The 21,665-nt window shown below is 31.4% G+C and overlaps 2 protein-coding genes across 3 annotated transcripts; both read right to left on the reverse strand.

Annotated features, from left to right (window-relative positions):
* Positions 1-8,523: 8,523 nt before the first annotated feature.
* On the reverse strand, positions 8,524-9,908 carry LOC131611200 (uncharacterized). The gene is made up of 2 exons (XM_058883295.1): positions 9,577-9,908; positions 8,524-9,265 (listed from the first exon to the last, which is right to left on the reverse strand). The coding sequence occupies exons 1-2, from the start codon at positions 9,885-9,887 to the stop codon at positions 8,977-8,979; spliced, it is 600 nt and encodes a 199-aa protein (XP_058739278.1). The 5' UTR covers positions 9,888-9,908; the 3' UTR covers positions 8,524-8,976.
* Positions 9,909-11,599: 1,691 nt separating this feature from the next.
* Positions 11,600-16,548, reverse strand: LOC131608836 (RNA-binding KH domain-containing protein RCF3-like). 2 transcript variants are annotated; one of them, XM_058880412.1, is made up of 7 exons: positions 15,755-16,548; positions 14,450-14,881; positions 14,084-14,341; positions 13,707-13,976; positions 13,530-13,597; positions 13,285-13,365; positions 11,600-13,113 (listed from the first exon to the last, which is right to left on the reverse strand). In XM_058880412.1, exons 1-6 carry the CDS (start codon positions 16,361-16,363, stop codon positions 13,305-13,307), a joined length of 1,698 nt encoding a protein of 565 aa, XP_058736395.1. In that variant the 5' UTR covers positions 16,364-16,548; the 3' UTR covers positions 11,600-13,113; positions 13,285-13,304. The 2 variants fall into 2 exon arrangements, with proteins under 2 accessions (XP_058736395.1, XP_058736396.1); XM_058880413.1 differs by having other exon boundaries at positions 13,530-13,594; positions 15,755-16,547.
* Positions 16,549-21,665: the final 5,117 nt, after the last annotated feature.

The following is a 21,665-nucleotide window of genomic DNA, read 5'->3' on the forward strand; positions in this document are numbered from 1 at the left end:
TTCTTCTTTTCCCTCCTAAACGAAGGCAATTGAAAGTCGCCCTTCTGCAAAATAGCCAACAGATATTTTGTTAAAAGCATTTAAATTAAGATTATCAATGAAATTTTATTGCTCAATCCAATAAAGTTCTTTTCATTTGATTTTATAATAATAACAAGTCCCAAATGGGAGGACTATTCCCACATAAAACGTCAAATTATCTTCCTTCTTATTTGAAATGAGAAGTAATTCATCACACAACTTCTTTCAGGATTTGATGGAGCCGTCAGGTAAGGTTTTAAACCACATCATGACAGATCCTTGAAAGGTTAAGGCGAATATTGTGCATTTCACCATGCTCGGTGATAGTCATGCATAATATATATTGTTTAATATCTTTATGTAGATCTCTGCTCCCATCGTAATTATCCAACTTCGACAGTTTATCAAGAGACTTGAGAATCTTGTTATTAATAATGTGTTTTGAGAATGGGTTCCTTCGCCGATGAGTGGGGGACTAGACTTTGGATATTCCCACAAGTACAACCACTATTCAAATATTGATAAGATATAGATATGAAGTTCTTTCTATGTGGTGATGCTAGTCTCTAGTGCGGCAAAGCGAGAGTGTGTCTGGAAGGTTAGAACTCAAACGCCCATGTATGTGAGGTCAAAGAGGAGTAACTTACAAGATTGAATGAAAAATGTACATGTTATGGCACGTGGACAAGCTTATATATGAAGGGCGGTCAGAATTGCTCCCAAAAAACACAATGTGGAATATGGAAAATCCTCATATTGAATTCAGTGGCTAATGATGAGCAAGTAGTATAGATCTGATGTTTGGTCCTCTGGTCCCGTCTATATTCATCGCTCACTTGCAAGAATATTTTGGATTTATCCTTTAGTATTTAGGAGGTTTTGCTAAGCCGTTTCGCCAATCTAAAACATTTTTATTTTTAGTCATCATAAGACTCAATTGTCTCAGTTGAATTACACTAAATTTATTTTTCCTCAGATCTTAAATTTTATTCATTTGTGTTTTCTAACAAAAGTTTTAATAAGTCAGTTGCTAATAGTCATTTTTTTTGTATTATTAGGTATTGACATGAGTCAGTTTGAAGAAAAAAAAATTGATAATTTATTTAATTAGGTTAAGGTTATAGTAGATAGCTTATAAGCCAGTTGATCACTAATAATGGATACATTATTTAGTTGAATAAAATATTGATAACATGTAGTATATGATAAAATTAGCAATTAAACTAAGGGAAAAGCTAACATGTGCCCTTAGGGCACAAATTAAAGAGATATTTATATAATTTTTTTCTTGGAAAGCGTGCATTCAATATATCAAAAATTTAAATATGACTTTATTGCATTTAATTACATTTAACTTTTTCTAATTATAGTATCCTTAATGTAAAACTAAATATGAGTTAATATTTATTTATTTTCAGTTAAGATAATCCGGGTAAGATTGAAAAACAAAAAATATCTTGAAAACATTAAACTATAACTACCTGGATTAATTTATTAAAAAGGTCACAAATAGGTGAAAATAATCTGTATACTTATGAGAATATGATTTTTTTTTTTTAAAAACATACATCTTATAACCCATCATTATAAATTTAAAATATGACAATTACAAAAAAAAAACATTCATCTTATAACCCATCATTATAAATTTAAAATATGACAATTACAAAAAAAAAAAAAAACATTGTTCCTCTATGTTATTTATTGTTATTTTCGGTTTTATTTATTAAATAACTTTTTAAGGTGATACATATAATAGACTTGTTCAATAATATTATTTATTTTTGAAAACACTATGATAAGCATGGATAGCATGAGATGTCCTTGCAATTTAAAATCTTACATAAAAAATATATTAAGGAAAAAGCATTAAATATTTGAGTTTAACAATGCTTTTTTTATAAATAAAGGAGATTTGAGTCAAACAAATATTCTTTGTGATCTTTTTTATAGACTATTTTCTATTTTTTTTCAATGTCCCTTAATATATTTATTTTTTCAAAATTTAATAAGCATTAATGATTTCTTTATAAAAAAACACTTATTAAAGTACTATTGAGAAACATAACATTAATAATTTCTTTAAAAAATATATTAATATAAATAAATATATAAAAATAATACTATTAATTTTTATAACTTTTATACTAGGCTACTTTTTATTAATATTAGAGATTTTTAATTTTCGTAGAAAGAGTGTTATAATAAAGAGTTGATAGAGTAAATAAATAAAAGAGTTGGAAAATAAACTAGTTTATATATTTCAAAATAGTAATTCAAATATGGCTCTTGAGATACAAAGATAAATGAATCATTATTGCATTTTGTTTCAGTTTTTTAAAAAAATGTTTTTTATTTTTATTTTAAAAAAATTAAAAAGAATTTTAAAATTTTTGCTTAAATAATTATTCTTAAGATACTATTTTAAGTATTGTATTCTCCTATTATAAAAAATTTTAGATATTAAAATTTTAAAAAGAATTACTTAAATTTAAAGTTATTTCAAATAGATTTTTATAAATATCATTTTTGAACAACAATTTTTTAAAAAAATTATGATTTTGACTATATTTTAATAATCGATAATGTATATTGATAATACATGATTTCAAAAGTAATCTTTCAATTCATACAAAATGACTTTTAAATAAAAAATATTATAATACTTTCAAAAATAATTTTATAAAAATAATTTTCAAAAATACAACAAAAAATTTTTTAAATAAAACAAACGGACCCTAAATAGATGTATCCGTAAAAGGTTGAAAATTAAGTATTGAAATATATCAAATTTTAAAATCCATACACAGGATGACGATTATGATTGATTGATTGATCATATACTTTTTAATATGATTATATATATATATATTATGTTTATTTAAAGTTTCAATCAAATTTAAACAAATTTAATCGATGATAAAAAAATTGTGAGATTGAACTTGACTGGATATTCATCACTTAAGATCACAAGAATCTCATTCAAAAAAATCTAAAAGTTATTATATTTTAGATTTATGCATAAAAAGAAATACATTTTTATTAAATTGTGGGCTCTTTATCAATAAACGACAATTTGGTAGGTACAATTTTTATCATCTAAAACATCATCTTGATTAAATAATGATAAATTTTATTTCAATAAAAATGCTTGCGCTTTTAGGTATTCGAACTCGACTTTCACGTAATCCAATTTCCATGCATTTATACATCGCTGGCATTGAGGTCTATTTGATCAAGATCAAACGATTCTAATTTAACCTCAATATTTGAATTAATATAAAAAAAAATTATGTAAGTTTAATATTGTTTGATCTTAATCAAACAATCATTGATATCACCGACTATATTAATTTAGGCAATTTCAAAAATATCATTTCACAATTTTCACCTTTAAATACTTTACATAACAAATCGTACACATACATCATATAATACAGACAACTTAATACAGACAAATTAAATTTTCTAAAAGGTTGAAAATTATGCATAGAAAAATATCAAATTTTAAAATTCATACACAACTAACGGATGACAGTTATGATTGATTAACAATATATATTTTTAATACGATTAGATTTTCCATTACATAATATATATATATATAATATATATATATATATATATATATATATATATATATATATATATATATATATATATATATATATATATATATATATATATATATATATATATTATGTTTATTTTAGAGTTTCAATCAAATTTAATCGATGATATAAAAAAATTTTGTGAGGTTGAACGTGACTGGATATTCATCACTTGAGTTCACAAGAATCTCATTCAAAAAATCTAATAGTTAATATATTTTAAATTTATGCATAAAAAGAAATACATTTTTATTAAACGGTAGACTATTTATCAATAAACGACAATTTTGTCGGTATATTTTTTATCATCTAAAACATCATCTTGATTAAATAATGTTAAATATTATTTCAATAAAGTGCATTGGAACTCGATATTTACCCGTTTGCATTTTTAGATATTCGAACCCAACTTTTACCTAATCAAATTTTCATGTACTTATACATCTTTGGCATTGAGGTCTATTTGATCAAGATCAAACAGTTCTAATTTCATCTCAAATTTTGAATGAATATACAAAATAAATATGTAAGTTTAATATTGTCTGATTTTTATTAAACAACCAATGATATAACCAACTATATTAGTTTAGGAAATTTCAAAAATATCATTTTCCCGATTTTCACCTTTAAATGTTTGACATATTAAATCATACACATACATCATATAATACAAACAAGTTCTTGCCAAAAAAAAACTTAATACAGACAAGTTAAATTTTCTAAAAGGTTGAAAATTAAGCATAGAAATATTTCAAATTTTAAAATCCATACAAAACTAATGGATGAAGATTATGATTGATTGATAATATATTTGTTAATACAATTAGATTTCCAATTACATATATATATATATATATATATATATATATATATATATATATATATATATATATATATAATGTTTATTTTAGAGTTTCAATCAAATTTAACTCATGATAAAAAAAATCGGTGATGTTGAACGTGACTGGATATTCATCACTTGAGTTTACAAGAATCTCATTCAAAAAATCTAAAAGTTATTATATTTTAGATTTATGCATAAAAAGGAATAGCTTTTTATTAAACTGTGGACTCTTTATCATTAAACGACAATTTGATCAATACAACTTTTATCATCTAAAACATCATCTTGATTAAATAATGCTAAATATTATTTCAATAAAATTGCATTGGAATTCGATGTTTACCCGTTTGCGCTTTTAGGTATTCAAACCCAATTTTCACATAATCCAATTTTCGTGCATTTATACATCTCTGGAATTGAGGTCTATTTGATCAAGATCAAACAATTCTAATTTAACCTCAATATTTGAATTAAGATAAAAAAAATATTATGTAAATTTAATATTGTCTGATCTTTATTAAACAATCACTGATATCACCGACTATATTAATTAAGGCAATTTCAAAAATCATCATTTCACAATTTTCATTTTTAAAGGTTTGACATATTAAATCATACACATACATCATATAATACAGACAACTTAAATTTTCTAAAAGGTTTAAAATTAAGCATAGAAATATTTCAAATTTTAAAATCCATACAATACTAGTGGATGAAGATTATAATTGATTAACAATATATTTTTTAATACGATTAGATTTCCAATTACATAATATATATTATGTTTATTTTAGAAATTCAATAAAATTTAACTGTTGAGAAAAAAATCGGTAATGTTGAACGTGACTGGATATTCATCACTTGAGTTCACAAGAATCTCATTCAAAAAATCTAAAAGTTATTATATTTTAGATTTATGCATAAAAAGAAATACCTTTTTATTAAACTATGGACTCTTTATCAATAAACGACAATTAGGTTAGTACAATTTTTATCATCTAAAACATCATCTTGATTAAATAATGCTAAATATTATTTCAATAAAATTGCATTGGAACTCGATATTTACCCGTTTGCGCTTTCAGGTATTCGAACCCGATTTTCACATAACCCAATTTTTGTGCATTTATACATCTCTAGCATTAAGGTCTATTTGATCAAGATCAAACAATTCTAATTTAACCTCAATATTTGAATTAAGATAAAAAAAAATATTATGTAAATTTAATATTGTCTGATCTTTATTAAACAATCACTGATATCAACGACTATATTAGTTTAGGGAATTTCAAAGATCATCATTTCACAATTTTCATCTTTAAATGTTTGACATATTAAATCATACACATACATCTTATAATACAGACAAGTTAAATTTTCTAAAAGGTTGAAAATTAAGCATAGAAATATTTCAAATTTTAAAATCCATACAAAACTAATGGATGACGATTATGATTGATTAACAATATATTTTTTAATACGATTAAATTTCTAATTGCATAATATATATAATGTTTATTTTAGAGTTTAAGTCAAATTTAATTCGTGATAAAAAAAATTCGGTGATGTTGAACGTGACTAGATATTCATCACTTGAATTCACAAGAATCTCATTCAAAAAATCTAAAATTTATTATATTTTAGATTTATGCATAAAAAGAAATACCGCTTTATTAAACTGTGGATTCTTTATCAATAAATGACAATTTGTTCAGTACAATTTTTATAATCTAAAACATCATCTTGATTAAATAATGATAAATATTAATTCATTAAAGATGCATTGGTACTCGATATTTACCTGTTTCTGCTTTTAGGTATTTGAACCTGATTTTCACATAATCCAGTTTCTGTGCATTTATACATCTTTGGCATTAAGGTCTATTTGATCAAGATCAAACAATTCTAATTTAACCTCAATATTTGAATTAAGATAAAAAAAATATTATGTAAATTTAATATTGTCTGATCTTTATTAAACAATCATTGATATTAACGACTATATTAATTTAGGGAATTTCAAAAATCATCATTTCACAATTTTCACCTTTAAATGTTTGACATATTAAATCATACACATACATCATATAATACAGACAACTTAATACAGACAAGTTAAATTTTCTAAAAGGTTGAAAATTAAGCATAGAAATATTTCAAATTTTAAAATTCATACAAAACTAATGAATGACGATTATGATTGATTGAAAATATATTTTTTAATACGATTAGATTTCTAATTGCATAATATATATAATGTTTATTTTAGAGTTTCAATCAAATTTAACTCGTGATAACAAAAAATTCGGTGATGTTGAACGTGGCTGGATATTCATCACTTGAATTCACAAGAATCTCATTCAAAAAATCTAAAATTAATTATATTTTAGATTTATGCATAAAAAGAAATATATTTTTATTAAATTGTGGATTCTTTATCAACGACAATTTGGTCGGTATAATTTTTATCATCTAAAACATCATCTTGATTAAATAATGATAAATATTATTTCAATAAAGGTGCATTGGAACTCGATATTTACCCATTTGCATTTTTAGGTATTCGAACCCGATTTTCACATAATCCAATTTTCGTGCATTTATACATCTCTGTCATTGAGGTCTATTTGAACAAGATCAAACAATTCTAATTTAACCTCAATATTTGAGTTAATTATAAAAATATCATATAAATTTAATATTGTCTGATCTATATTAAACAATCACTGATATCACCAACAATATTAATTTAGGCAATTTCAAAAATCATCATTTCACAATTTTCACCTTTAAATGTTTTACATATTAAATCATACTCATACTTCATATAATACACACAACTTATTATAGACAAGTTAAATTTTCTAAAAGGACGAAGATTAAGCATTTAAATATTTCAAATTTTAAAATCCATACAAAACTAATTGATGACGATTATGATCGATTGACAATATATTTTTTAATACAATTATATTTCCCATTAAATAATATATATTATGTTTATTTTAGAGTTTCAATTAAATTTAATTAGTAATATAAAAAATCCGGTGAGGTTGAATGTGATTGGATATTCATCACTTGAATTCACAAGAATCTCATTCAAAAAAATCTAAAACTAATTACATTTTAAATTTATGCATAAAAAAAAATATTTTTATTAAACTGTGGATTCTTTATCAACGACAATTTGGTCGGTATAATTTTTATCATCTAAAACATCACCTTGATTAAATAATGATAAATATTATTTCAATAAAAGTGCATTGGAACTCGACATTTACCCGTTTGCGCTTTTAGGTATTCGAACCTGATTTTCACATAATCCAATTTTCGAGCATTTACACATCTCTGGCATTGAAGTCTATTTGATCTAGATCAAACAATTCTAATTTAACCTTAATATTTGAATTAATAATTAAAAAAATATTATATAAATTTAATATTGTCTGATCTTTATGAAACAATTACTTATATCACCGACAATATTAATTTAGGCAATTTCAAAAATAATCATTTCACAATTTTCACCTTTAAATTTTTGACATATTAAAGAGAATTTCTTCACCCACCTCCCAACCTTCTTGGCCACCTCCGGTGAATTTACCACAATACCCCTTGTTTCGGAAGTTCATTTCCGAAACGGTACTTTTTTTTGGAAAAAAGGTGTTTTCGGAAATGAACTTCCGAAAACGTGTTTTTTTTAATATAAAATATTGATTTCGGAGATGCATCTCCGAAATAAAGTCACTTTTCAGAAAATGTGGTGTTTCGGAAGTTCATCTCCGAGCGCACCCCCCTTGGAGGAATTCGGAAATGCACTTCCGAAAATAGGTCTGGACAGAAGAAAATGAACAATTCGCTTTATTTAATCGGGTGAAAATTACAACGATAATATTATATAAAATTAAAGTTACATATTGCTAAACACGGGTAGGTGGGGATGAGAGAGTGGTGGGGAGAAAAAAGGCTTCCAAATTTCAAAAGGTTTATTTATTATTTTAATAAAAATACGTACAACTGAAAGTAACAAATGACGGAGGAGGTGTAACCGGAGCCGAAACATATGACGGAGTAGGTGGATGTCCGGAGGAAGAAGACCCGGAGGTACGTCCACCGCGAGACAAAGGAGCCAATCAATGTAAGCTATAATTTATCATTATCATCAGGGGACGTCATTACAAAAAATTGGAAAAAAAATCTTATTATTTTTAATCTTGATTTTTTAGAAATGACCTCCCCAGATGATAATCATAAACTATAGCTTACATTGATTGGCTACTTTGTCTCGTGGTGGACGTGTCTCCAGTTCTACTTCCTCCAGACATCCACCTCATCCGTCATATGTTCCGACCCCGGTTACCACTTCCAAAAACTAACATGATAAATCCAATACAAATACACTGTGCGATACAATCCGAAATCAGAACAAAACAAAACAAAAACATGTTATTCTGCCCGACGAGCGTTACAAAATACACATCAAACAAAAAAAACACGTTATTCTTCCTGACGAGCGAACTCCTCCGAATGAAGATAATTATACCAATCTTCATCCCACTCATTATCAGAACCATCAGCGTTGATCACGCCTGAAGGCTGAGCCTGCGCGTCCGAGCCATGGACTCCCAGGGGACGAGAAGCAGAACCAGTCAAAAGCTTCTTCTTCTCCTTCACCTCCTTCACCTCCTTCACCTCTTTCACCTCCTTCTTTGAAGAACTCTTTCTTCCCTTAGCGCCCTCTTTAGAAGACGCAGTCCTGCGTGCTTGTTGGTTGTCTGACATGTTCCTGTAAACAGTTGAAATCGATTAATATGCGAGACAAAATAAAAAACAAAAAAATTTGAACTTCTGATACAATTCGGAAGTTCATTTCCGAAAACTGGGAGGGAGGTGTTTTCGGAAATGAACTTCCGAAACACCCCTGCGATGCAATTTTCTGCAACTTCCATGCCAGACCCCTAAATCAACCTTCAAACCAAATCAAAATGCTTCTAAACAACCTAAATACTACTAACAACCTAGCCATATATCATTTATGTAATTAAAACCCTAAATAACATGCATTTGAATAATAGATCTAAAAATTTCAAAACTTACAAAGTGTTAGGATTGAGGGCTTTTGAATGTTGTTTAGCAGTGTGATTGGAGCCTTGATGCAGCTTTGGAATTCCGTTTGCACAAATTTTCGCCTCTGCCACTTTTTGTTTTGATTTAGGGTAAATGATTGGGGGAGGGGGAGTGTTTTGATAAATCTGCAGAAATCGCAGTATTTCGGAAGTGAACTTCCGAAATAATTGTTTCGGAAATGAACTTCCGAAGTAAGTCAATTTTTTAAAAAAAACACGCTTTCGGAAATGAACTTCCGAAGCAGGGGTAGTTTTGGTTTTTCGCAGGAGGTGACCACCCATAGGAAGGTGGGTAAAGAAATTTTCATATTAAATCATACACATACACCATATAATACAGATAACTTAAAACACCAAACCTTGAACCTTCCTTAAATTTTCTAATAACCACTTATGCATCTCTAAAAGATCAGTATTTAAATAGTAATATATTTTATCAATTTAATACCTTCATTACTTAAATAAAAATTTGCCTTACATCATTTACTCTCTTTTCCACCACTCAATCAAAGCTTTATGGGAAATTTGCCTTGTATGAGCATATCGCACTCTTAAAAATTCAAATTTATCTTTTATATTTTCAAAAATGCATCTTCAAACGCGCCTAAAATATATACGAAAATGTATGCATCTTCAGACAAATTTAAATAGAACTAAGACCATCTCCAATGGTAGTTCCTTCTAATAAGTTCTCCACCTAGACATGCCACATCATAGTACCATTGCATTGCAATGCAACTATGAAAAAATTGTGGTACCCAATCAAATTAGTTTATGAGGTAAAGTTGTGGGCCCAATAATAACTTTTTAGAATTATACAATTAAAATAAAAATTATAAAAATTATTTTAAGATGATGTGGCTAGTGGGACCCATAAAGAACCCAAAAATAAATTGCACCATTGAAGATGCTCTAAGATGTCTTCTTAAATTTGTTTGGAAAAGATGCGTCTAGAGGCATTCGAGACTTTTCATTGTGATATTGGATAACACCTGGAGTGAAAAGAGCATCCTCAAGCTTTATTTTCTCTTCCAATCTCGCTCCATTTTCAAACATTCATAAGCTAATATCCTAGTACTGTTTTTTTTATAACTTCAATTTAATTATGAATCATGTTTTCTTGTTTTTAACTTTATTTCAGGATGGGATCAAATGTTACTGTTTCCAAATCAAAAATGGATAACAAAAAATTTGAATTTTCGATTATTCCAACCGACCGAAGTAAATAATAAATACTAGTACTTTATCAAGAAGGTTGAAGACAATAGAAATTTTCTATTCCAACCGACCGATGTAAAACTCATTAATAAATACTTTATTAAGAAGGTTGAAGACAATAGAGCTCATTAATCAATACTTTGTCAAGGTTGATGACAATAGCTTCTCTATTATAGCTATTGTTGAAGTTGATATGAATAGGTGTGAACCATGAAATTTACAATGTTGTTTTTTTATTACAAACTAATGTTAGTATTGGTAACAACCACAAATCACAAAGTATTAAAATCTACGCCAACACAATAATAATAAATGAATTTAAATTTGATTATTTTATTTTTTGAAATTATTATTATTTGTGTTCGTATTGTGTCTAGTGTGCATTCCAATGTTTAATAATACTTTCAAAAATAAAAAACAATAAAAATATTATTAAGCATTGAAATACTCAGGAGACACAGTGCCAACACATAAATAATAATAATAACTCGAGAAAGAGAAAATGAATGATACGCTAAAAGTGTAAATTAGTTTTAGACCGTCAATCAATCCCGATCATATATCAAGTCATGTTACAGTTTTATTTTTAAAAAAAAATTGACAACATGATAGACTACTTAGGTTTTCTATTGAATAACATTACACTATTTTATTTTAAACCGTCAGTGCATGCATGCATATCCATATAACCCTCTGAGAAAATAAACATTTAAACTTCATTTAATTATAGACACATGCATACAAAAAATTACAGGTCAAACAAAAAGAAGCATATATTTGCTAATACAATTGAAACACACCATGTGACCTTTGCAATCTTCAATAGTCTAATACAGTAGATTAGCTGTTCCACTAGTTACAAGAAGAAATTCAGTTAATATTCCAGAAAAGGGGAGGGGACAACAAAAGATAATTGAAATTCAACTGTCTTAAACTATTTCCAGAATCCAAGAATCCCAAAGTGGCATGTTAACATTTGATTCGAGTATCCAGCAACAACCTAAACGAAGTGCAAGACTAACATCGAACCGATGGTCTTCCAAGCTCCTGTGCTTAGCTCATTCAAGGCCAACATTTGCAGACACATACTTGAGAGAATATTATACGTTAACACATTCAGAAAGAAATAAACAATAAACTGGCGTTTGGAGTATGGTGTTGTTTGCATGACATTTATGTCAACTAATTTCCTAATATTGTACCCGAAAATTTTAAAAAGTGAACGTCGCAATAAACGTCACAATGTTAGCGAAATGGATGAAGTTGATGTTGTGCGACAGGTCACATGTTCAAATCATAAATATATATATCTTAGATATATGCAAGTTATGACTCACCTACAATAGATCGATTATAGATCAAGCCCTAAACTAAATATCACTATGGTGACAGTTCTATTGCACTGACTGTCCTTTCTAAGACGTGAAAACAAACATGGAATGGAAGGTTACTTATTAGGAATGTATTGGAAAACTATCCACCAAACCAGTTTGGTGTTTGGTTTCAAACATATTACCCCTGTGTGATAAGTAGTTCGGTATGGTTGTATGGCCTTCGCTCTTATTTGGTCCTACGGAAGAATGAGATTTGAACGAAACGGAACTTGTTTAAGTTGTTCGACTGAATGTGGTTTTGATCTATTGAATTGCTTTTACAAAACTAAGTACAGATTTCTTAAAATCAGTCTTATATTCGGTCCATTCAGCTCATATAACCAGAGGAGTCGAACTGGAAAAAGTTCAACCAACTCGGAACAAACTAATAAAACGCATTACAAACAGTTGTGTAAGGTCAAATTAGATCAGACTCCTGCAAAAGACAGACGACACAAGATCTCTCAAATTTAACATATGAAGACTAAAAGGTCAAATTACCAGGAACCAACATTATTAAATTCAAAGACAAAGTTTAAAATGCTATCGGGAAAAACAAAAGCCAACAATAACAATACAGGTATACAACTCTCCCAAAGGATCATAGCTACATGGTGTTTTAGATCTAACGACAACCAAAGAGGAATCAAAAAGCAGCCACAAAGGCAAGCTGTTTCATATAGGTTCTTGGGAGAGCACAAATTACGAAGCTTGGGAAGTAAGGTAAAATGGACATGGTCAAATTCAATAGTCTCCAACATGTTTGGTCCCCTAGATAGAGGCGTCAAGGTTGGCTTGGCCATGAGTTTGTCAGTCCCTAGGTTGAGGCGTCTCAAGGTGGGCCATGAGTTTGTCAAACCGTGGTTCATCAGGTCTTCCAGTTTAGGCAGTAGGCTTCAGGGCTTCACATAACTCAGCTGTTGGGATGGGAAGGGAAAGGCAACAAAGGGAAAACAAGAGCATCAGAATTCTACAAGGTACACTGGTCAGGTTAGGATATCAATCTGTTATACGCTAATGTGAATAGCCTATATTGTAGGAAGTTGCTAGATAAACTACAAAAAACATATCAAAAAAACTAAAATCACCTGCAAGGACCCATCAAGTTTTAGTAACCATGGTTTCTCCTCCGAGAAACACCACCCTGACTAGATAATCTGTCAGACAATCTGACAATATAAACCAAATGTCAGTATTGACGAGTTATCTAACACCTTGAAGATAATATCCGTGAAAGTAGCCTCTTCGCAATATGTATAGTGAAGAATGTGGAAACTTGAAAAACGGAATAATAATTATGAAACTTGGAACATAAAATAAATGATTTGGTTACCCAGAAGTACTAGTTCGTCCCGTAGCATAACCACCGTAAGCTCCATAAGGAGCGCCTCGACCAAGCTGCTGCATATGAAACAATAGTTAGAACAATGAATTGAGAAAAAATAATTGACCAAGCAGCGCTCATTCAAACTTAAAATCTTCGAAAAATGAATGGCTGTAAAAAAATAACCTGAGAGCCTCCATAGTTTCCATAACTGTCGCCAGATGCCAAATCACTTGGGCCTCCATAGCCATCTGAATAAGAATGGCCACGTCCATGTCTTCTTCCATCTCTACCGTCATAGTTCAAACCATCTGGTCCTTCTGGCGAAGCAGGAAGATATGGAAGTACTGGTGGAAGGAATGATGAGACAGAACGCTCCATATCAAAAATATTTGCTCTTAGCCGTGTAAGTACTTGGACAAGTGCATCCTTGGCAATATCTAATTCCCCCGAAATCTAATAAAGCATTGAGAAAAAGAAAAAAGATAATTCAGATTCGTTGGGTATTCCAACTTCTGGTTTCACGACAGAAAAAAAAATCACCCAAGCAATAATGCCCTCACCTGCACCATTTCATCATCTTCAGATGCAATTTTAGGGAGATCTTCCTTCGATAGGATGCGTATGTTAGCTTTTGTAAGCCTTCTCATTTCAGTAATGATTGTTCCTCCTTTACCAATTAGGCAACCAATTCGAGAGTTTGACACCAGTAACCTGGTAGTAAAAGAGAGAATCCCGGAATCTCTTTCAATTTTCTCACTGCACCGTGGTTGCAAACGCACAGCTGCTTCTATTGTTGGAGAGAAAGAATCTTCAAATAACTGCATAAACACAATCCAAAAAGCTCTATGAAAACTAGAAAAAGCCATACATTCATATCATATGTTCATACAACACAAACAAATTGAATAAATAAATAAACATTTCACCTCTCTTGTCGAAATGGCTATTAAGCAGTCATCTCCTTCAGTCGCCGAACTATCAACCTTGATTGTAGCCCCAGAATCCTGCCTAATTTGATTTATTATACCACCGCCCTTACCTATCACACCTCCAATGTTAGCAATTGGACAAACAAACCGGACTGAAAAATCCCTCACAGAACCTTCATCCCTTGAACTCGGATACATGGACCGTGGTGGCCAGTCTCCAACATCACCTTTATACCCCCCATAACCTCCACCAATAGGAGCCATCCCCATGATCGGAGCCCCACCAGGAGGACCCCCCATTGAACCACCAGCCGCATATACCCCAGGAACCGAAGAAGTAAGCAAATGCTGAGTACGCGAAGGGTTGTCATGAAGTCGTGATGCAATCTGAATCAGAGCCTTCTTCACAACCCCAATCTCACCAGAAATCTGCAGTTTCAGCATTGTGAGCAAAGACATACAATAATTTCTCATGCAACAATAACACATGAATTTACAAGTAATTATTGTGCTTGCAGAATATAAACACAACCAATTAAAAAAACAGAATAAATATTAATTTCATTAGATATTAGTATTATTTAAATATATAGTTTGAGTTTTTCATTAACTATGTCTATAGTGCGTGTTAGAATTGGGTAATTTGAGATCTGTAGTGAAATAAAAACTTTATTTGTAAAACTGTTTGGAAAAGCTTATGAAAACAATTTATGACACTAAATTGGTTTTACCATACTTCCCTAAGGCTATGTTTGGATTGATGGAATCAAATGGAACGGGGCAGAATGAAATGGAATTGATTGGTATTCCATTGTTTGGATAGTTTAAAATCGGATGGAGCGGATCAAAATTGAGTGGTATAGATTCCATTCCATCACTCACCACCATATTTCTCCGATTTGGAGGGAATGATGAACTTGCCTTGTTTCGTCCAAAAATTACCAAACAATGGAATGGAATCTACATTCTGCTCCGCTTCATTCCACTTCACTCTTTTCCATTCTGCTCCGTTCATCTTATGATATCCAAACATAGTTGGTATTCCATTTCATTTCATACCACCCTGTTCCATCAGATTCCATCAATCCAAACATAGTCTAAGTTCTCATCTCCCGGATAGCAAATAGCTTATAACTTAAGCTAAAAAGAGTCTGACTTTATTTTATATTTTGTTATAGAAATAACTTATTCATAAACACTTATATGATAGCAGCTTATACAATGCAAAATACAACTACTACATAGAAATCAAACAACAAAATCCACAAAGCAATGAAAAAAGAATCACAATTCAAAACCAACCTGAACAAGTTCATCAGAGTTCAAAGCACAAAGAGGCAACCTCTCATCCTTAAGAATCCGAATCTGCGCCCCGGTCTCACTTCTAATATTCTGAACAATCTGCCCTCCTTTCCCAATCACACACCCAATCTGATCCGACGGAACCAAAAGCTTCGCCGTAACCTGACTCTCCTCCTTCTCCATATCAACATCCTCCTCCTCCCCCTCCCCACGCCCCCTCAAATCCTCCGCAACAACCCTCATATGAATCCTCACAAGCGCATCCTCCGCCGGACACACAAACTCCCCAGACTCCTCCAACTCATTCGCCTCATCCGCCACACTATAGATCGTCACAACACGCTCGTCACATCCAGGAACCGTCTCCCCGATCCGGATCTTCGCCTTCGTCTCGGCGCGAAGCTGCTTCACGATCTCGCCGCCGCGGCCGATTATGCTCCCGATCTTGCGGACGGGACAGAGGTAGCGGTAGACGGTGTCGTCTTGGGTTATGAGAAACGTGTCGCGGGACTCGTCGCCGCCGGGGTTGCGGCGTTTGGGTCTGGAGTCACCGTCGTCGGTGTGGGAGTAGGAGCGTTTGTTTCCGTACGAAGTTCGTTGACCGGCCATTGAGATTGGAGAGATTTTTTATAACTGTTTTCGTGTTTTACGAATTGGGAATTTTTTTGTGTTTGGTTGGTTTAAGGAGAAGGGAATGAATGAAACTAGGGACTGGTTTAGGGTTTTTGTCTATAAGTGTGTGTTGTTTGTTTGTACTTTGTACACTTTGCCGACTTAGTTTCTTTGTTTTTCAAGTCAACTATGTTTGTCTCAATTTGTTCTTTTGTTTTTTTGTTTTTTTCTTAGAAAATAAAATGTTTTAATAGATGAACTCTAACCTATGCAAGCAAGGGAAATTGAATATGGTTTGTTGTCGGCTACATTGTGCATAGACGTTGGATGTTTAAAGATATTTGATTTTTATTTCCAATCATCAAAATACAAAATTAAATAACATTAAAAAAAGCAACTTATTTTGTGCTAGTCAAAACTACAATTCCAAAGCCTAATCATATGCGTTACTCAATTACTCAATTGAAATTATCCAACGTATATAGTGTACACATGAGATTTAATGTACATTTCTCTCATCTCCACTTTTACTTTAGGGTTAATAGTAGTTTACCCCCTATAATATGAGCGTGTTTCGGTTTACCATCACCGTTGTCAAAGGCAGGTTTTGGCAATGGTTTTTTTGAAAAAATCGTTGCCAAAATGTAGGGAGGGAAAAAGCAAAATTCGCTAACATTACAGAGGGTGAATTACTATTAACCCTTTACTTTATTCATCGTGGACTCTGTAACTCACTTAGATGTTGGAGTGCTACCTTGCAGGTTTATTCTGGGTTACCGAATCTGAGATCATCATTACTGTTTCTAGAGTCTTATGTCATCAATCAACACCTATTCTATTTTCAAAAATGAATTGTGGTGCCATATGTGGGAATTGACCTATAATTCCTTTGAAATTCCACGATCAAAACTCGTTTGATCCAAAGCAAAATCACGAAGAAATCGCAGATGATGCTCAGACAATTCCCAACCTTAAGGTGGAATCTACCTCATCTAGCTTCCTTGGTCCAGTTATTGATTCTGATTATTGTAATTAGTGAGATCCAGGAGGAAGCCATAAGACAAAGACGATCCCTTCGTCATCACCAAATCTCACCTAATTTAGAAGGGAAATTGTGAGCAGCCACGGATTAACGCTACCACGGTTGGAGGAACGAGTATCTGCTACAAATTCAATATCCTCATAGCAACGGGTATTTGCCACGAATTCAAGATCCTTGTTTATCATAACTATAGGCGATATTAGTATTAGAGACACTCAAGTGGACATGATTTAAAGGTAGTTCATAGATGAATAATAAAGTTGATCGCTTACACACTAGCCAAAATGGATGGAGAAAAATAACTATGTGGGTTTAATGGATCCACCGACGAGTCACGAAGAAGGCATATTGGCTTAATCAACTTCTACCATCCGGCTAGATGAATTGACACATACAACAGAGAAGAAAGCAATCTATAAAGGTTGAAACTATCATTAGCACAGTCAAAAGACTGTTAGAAACCAATTCCATTTTTGAAGATAAATACATGAAATGGTTATCTAACATCGTATTAGTTAATAAACTTACGGGAAGTGGGGTCGTATGTATGTCGATCATATTGACCTCAACTGAGTGTGTCCAAAAGACTCTAATCCATTGCCTAACATAGATAAATTGGTAAATAATTCGGTTGGATACAAGTTGTTACCATTCATGGGCGTTTACTGTAGGTACAACCAAATACCCATGTTCAGACCTTATAGGAAGGGAACGACATTCATGATCAGGAAAGCAAACTACCAATACAACGAGGCACCCTTTATATTAGAAAACACATATACGACATACTAAAGGAGGATAGATATATAAGGCCTATATATATGAGATAAATAAAATAATATAGGTATACCATGACTCATATCATTTCGAAGATAAAATCGATCGCTAGAAGGCCAAACACAGGCTTCCTATGGTCGATTATCCTAGAAACATGTATCAATGCCCTACACATAAGATAAGCGTTTCTCAAGGTTCTTAAAAATTTGAATAAATGAATCTTTTGCTATGAGAAATATTGTACGTATGAGTATTATCATAATCCTCAACAATATAGCATAGACTGTGTTTATGAAACAAATCCCACTAGGTCGAACATCCTTGAAGTGCAGCTGGCACACCCCTTTTTAGGAACTATTCATTCCAATAACATATGCGGTAGAGCCTTGGAAACGTCCACCCTGAACTAGGAAAACACTTGGGGCACGGACAAAAACCCCACCTTTGGCAGGAGACGGTTCCTTGTGACGCTAAAGACTTGCACCAACTCTCCTCGACTAAGACGGTAATGACTAAGCTTGGTTGATACTTTGACTCACATCGATCAGAACCACAAATTTAGCGAATATGTTGAATCTCACTATAGGGGCAAGAGACAACAAGCATGAAGGATCCTCAAATATTTGCTTAATGGCCATAACATTTCACTGGGCAAACCTATGTAAACTCAGGAAATGAAATACATGTGAAGTTTTCGCTCAGAGAGTGAATGATATTGCTTAGTGAAAGTCCTGCAGAATCTCAAAACATGTTCTTTTTGACCTATTCTAGAGAAATATAATCTGCATAAAAGAAATTCTAAAGTTAAAAATTTGGGTTGCCTCCCAACAAACGCTTGTTAACGTCATTAACTTGACGTATGTGTTAGGGTTCTTAAATATATATTCTTTTCTTCTTCATATCCTCCCTCGTGAATTTGAGATAGGAAGGCAATTTCTCCAAGGATTTACAAAATGTATTTTTCTGCAATATTTTGAGAATACCTACAAACATTGAGTACTGCTTTTTGTTCTTGGTTGGAGTCTGTGGGTAAGGCAGAATTTGAACAGGTGAATTTTTCAATTTTTCCTCCTTTGTTCTTTGGTCTTTTATGTTTACCTTTTCAATTTGATATTTCTCCAACTCTTTTTATTCAACTTCTTTCCCACTTTCTTCCCTTTTTTTTTTCAACAAAAACTCCTTCCTTATTTTCATCATTTCCATTTTTACCCACTTCATAAGGTTCATTTGAGTTAGTTTGGGTGTTGGCATTGGTTAGTAGATCAAGTAGATCCTTAAATAAATAAAATTTTTTCATTCTGATATTTTTTATTGAAGTATATAATCTTTTCTAATTTTCCATAGTCACTTTCATAAACTGATTCAGTGTCTCTTCCAAATCTTGATATATGGTATTGTTAAGGAGGAACTGATTATGCATATTGTCCATAATGTGAGTTGTTGTTGCTTTGACATGACCATGGTGTTCGTTGTGTGTTCAATAAATTTATGACTTCATATGATGAAGGTCAATATCTTATGAGATAATTTCTAGTGCAAAGCTCACTATAATAAATTCTATAATGTGTAGGCATTCCTGCATTTCTTTATGAAAGTTTTGACAATTTTGTTACCTTGCAAAAACAACTTTACAGAGAACTATCTAATACGAGAAATATAGGAACATGAATAGAAAACTTAAAATGATAAAAAGTATTAAGATATCTTTAAAAGCTAACACCATTCTCTAACAACGTCGTCATTTTGTTGTAGTATAAAAGTAAGTCTTATGTTTTTATCGTATCCAAACGAATTGTTTGTATTTTAAAGACCTTTTAACAGTTTCTATGATTTTAAGAATGGTTTATCAGACGATTGATTGTTTATGAATACCTAAAGGTAAAATAAAAGACAATAAAATGATCTCTGGTGTTTAACAGTTGAGAAAACTTGTTGGGTTAGATTTTATTGACTTATTCTCATGTAGCATCCTTGATCAGTAATATGTTATTCTACTTGACTATTACTATTAGCACTTATTGCTCTCGTTCGTATCTCTTTTACGTCTCAGCGTCATGACATTAATGCATTACCCAATAGCTAAATATTGGTTTATTAACCAACACATAGCATTAAGCTCCAATAGTTATAAAGTCACAAGACTCCACAATGATCCATACTACAATATGAGCAAATATTGAACCTAACTCTGCGTCTAGGCATTAATATCTAATAAAGGATTATCTTAGATCTAGTAATGACAAGTACGTTTCAATGTCATATCACACCATGAAAACAAGATTTAGGTATCAAAGCTAAAACAAGCATTAAGATTAAAGAGTCATCAATATTAAAGCATGAGTAGAATTACATAGAACACCACGATTGAGGATCAAAACATGAGTACTAAGACGTACATCCAACTCCAAAAAAAGAGAAAATTAGCCACATCTATTCACTGTAACTTTACACTTAAGCTCCAAAAGAAAGATGTTGAAAAGTATTTATTGACGATTCTTACGCATTTGCCAGCAATATCGCTATCTTTTTCTCTCCTGTTGTTTTTCTCCCTTCTTAATAAGAAACTACTTAATTACATAGAGGTATGAAAAATTTTCACCAAGATATATTGAAATGAATGGCCTGCATCCCTATTTATAGGCTTGATAAAGGTAGGCTCGCTAGGTGCATCACCCATCTTTGCCTAGCGCCCCTACTTTCTTCTCCATTATGTTATGCCAACTAAGTTGCAACTTGCCTTTGGCACCTTTCGTCGCTAAGTGCACCGTCCAAGCCTGCTTATTACGCAAAACCTTTTTTAATCTTGAAGCAACTTATGCAGGAAGCTTTGAACTGCCATACCTTGAAGCTTTAAATGATTAGCGAGACCTTGCTTATCCTTGAAGTAACTTAGCTTTGAAGTAACTTTGCTTTGAAGTAACTTAGTCTTTGAAGCACTCAGCCTTAAAGAAACTTAGTCTTGAAGAACCTTAGGCTTGAAGTAATATTTGACCCTCCACGACCTTAAAGTAACTTAGGCTTGAAGTAACTTAGAATTAAAGTAATATTTGAACCTCCTGAAGCAAATTGGCCTTGAAATAACTTAGACTTGAAGTAATCTTCTGCCTTATTTTGCTTTAGAGGTTGTTGCTTGTAGTTTTGTGCATTTGTTGACTTAATTTACTTGTATTTTGTAAATACATAATCAAAAAGTCCAAACAAACATTTTATCACTTTTTATTGATAAGTCAAGGTTTTTATATTGATTACTTGTAAAATAAGTTAATAAGTGCCTATGTATTTTATGTAACTTTGGCACTTATCAGCTACGTAAACGTATTTTTATGGTATGACTTGATATTCAAAAGGTAGTGGTCATGACTAGATCCAAGCTTTTCATTTATTGGATATGTTAAAGTCTAAACATAAATTTAGGTTCAATATTTGTTTGAATCGTTAAATCTTAATGCTATCGTATTGGTTAATAGGCTAAGAGATCAT

Source organism: Vicia villosa, linkage group LG6 (genome assembly GCF_029867415.1).
Source record: "Vicia villosa cultivar HV-30 ecotype Madison, WI linkage group LG6, Vvil1.0, whole genome shotgun sequence".
NCBI classification, from domain to species: Eukaryota; Viridiplantae; Streptophyta; class Magnoliopsida; order Fabales; family Fabaceae; genus Vicia; species Vicia villosa.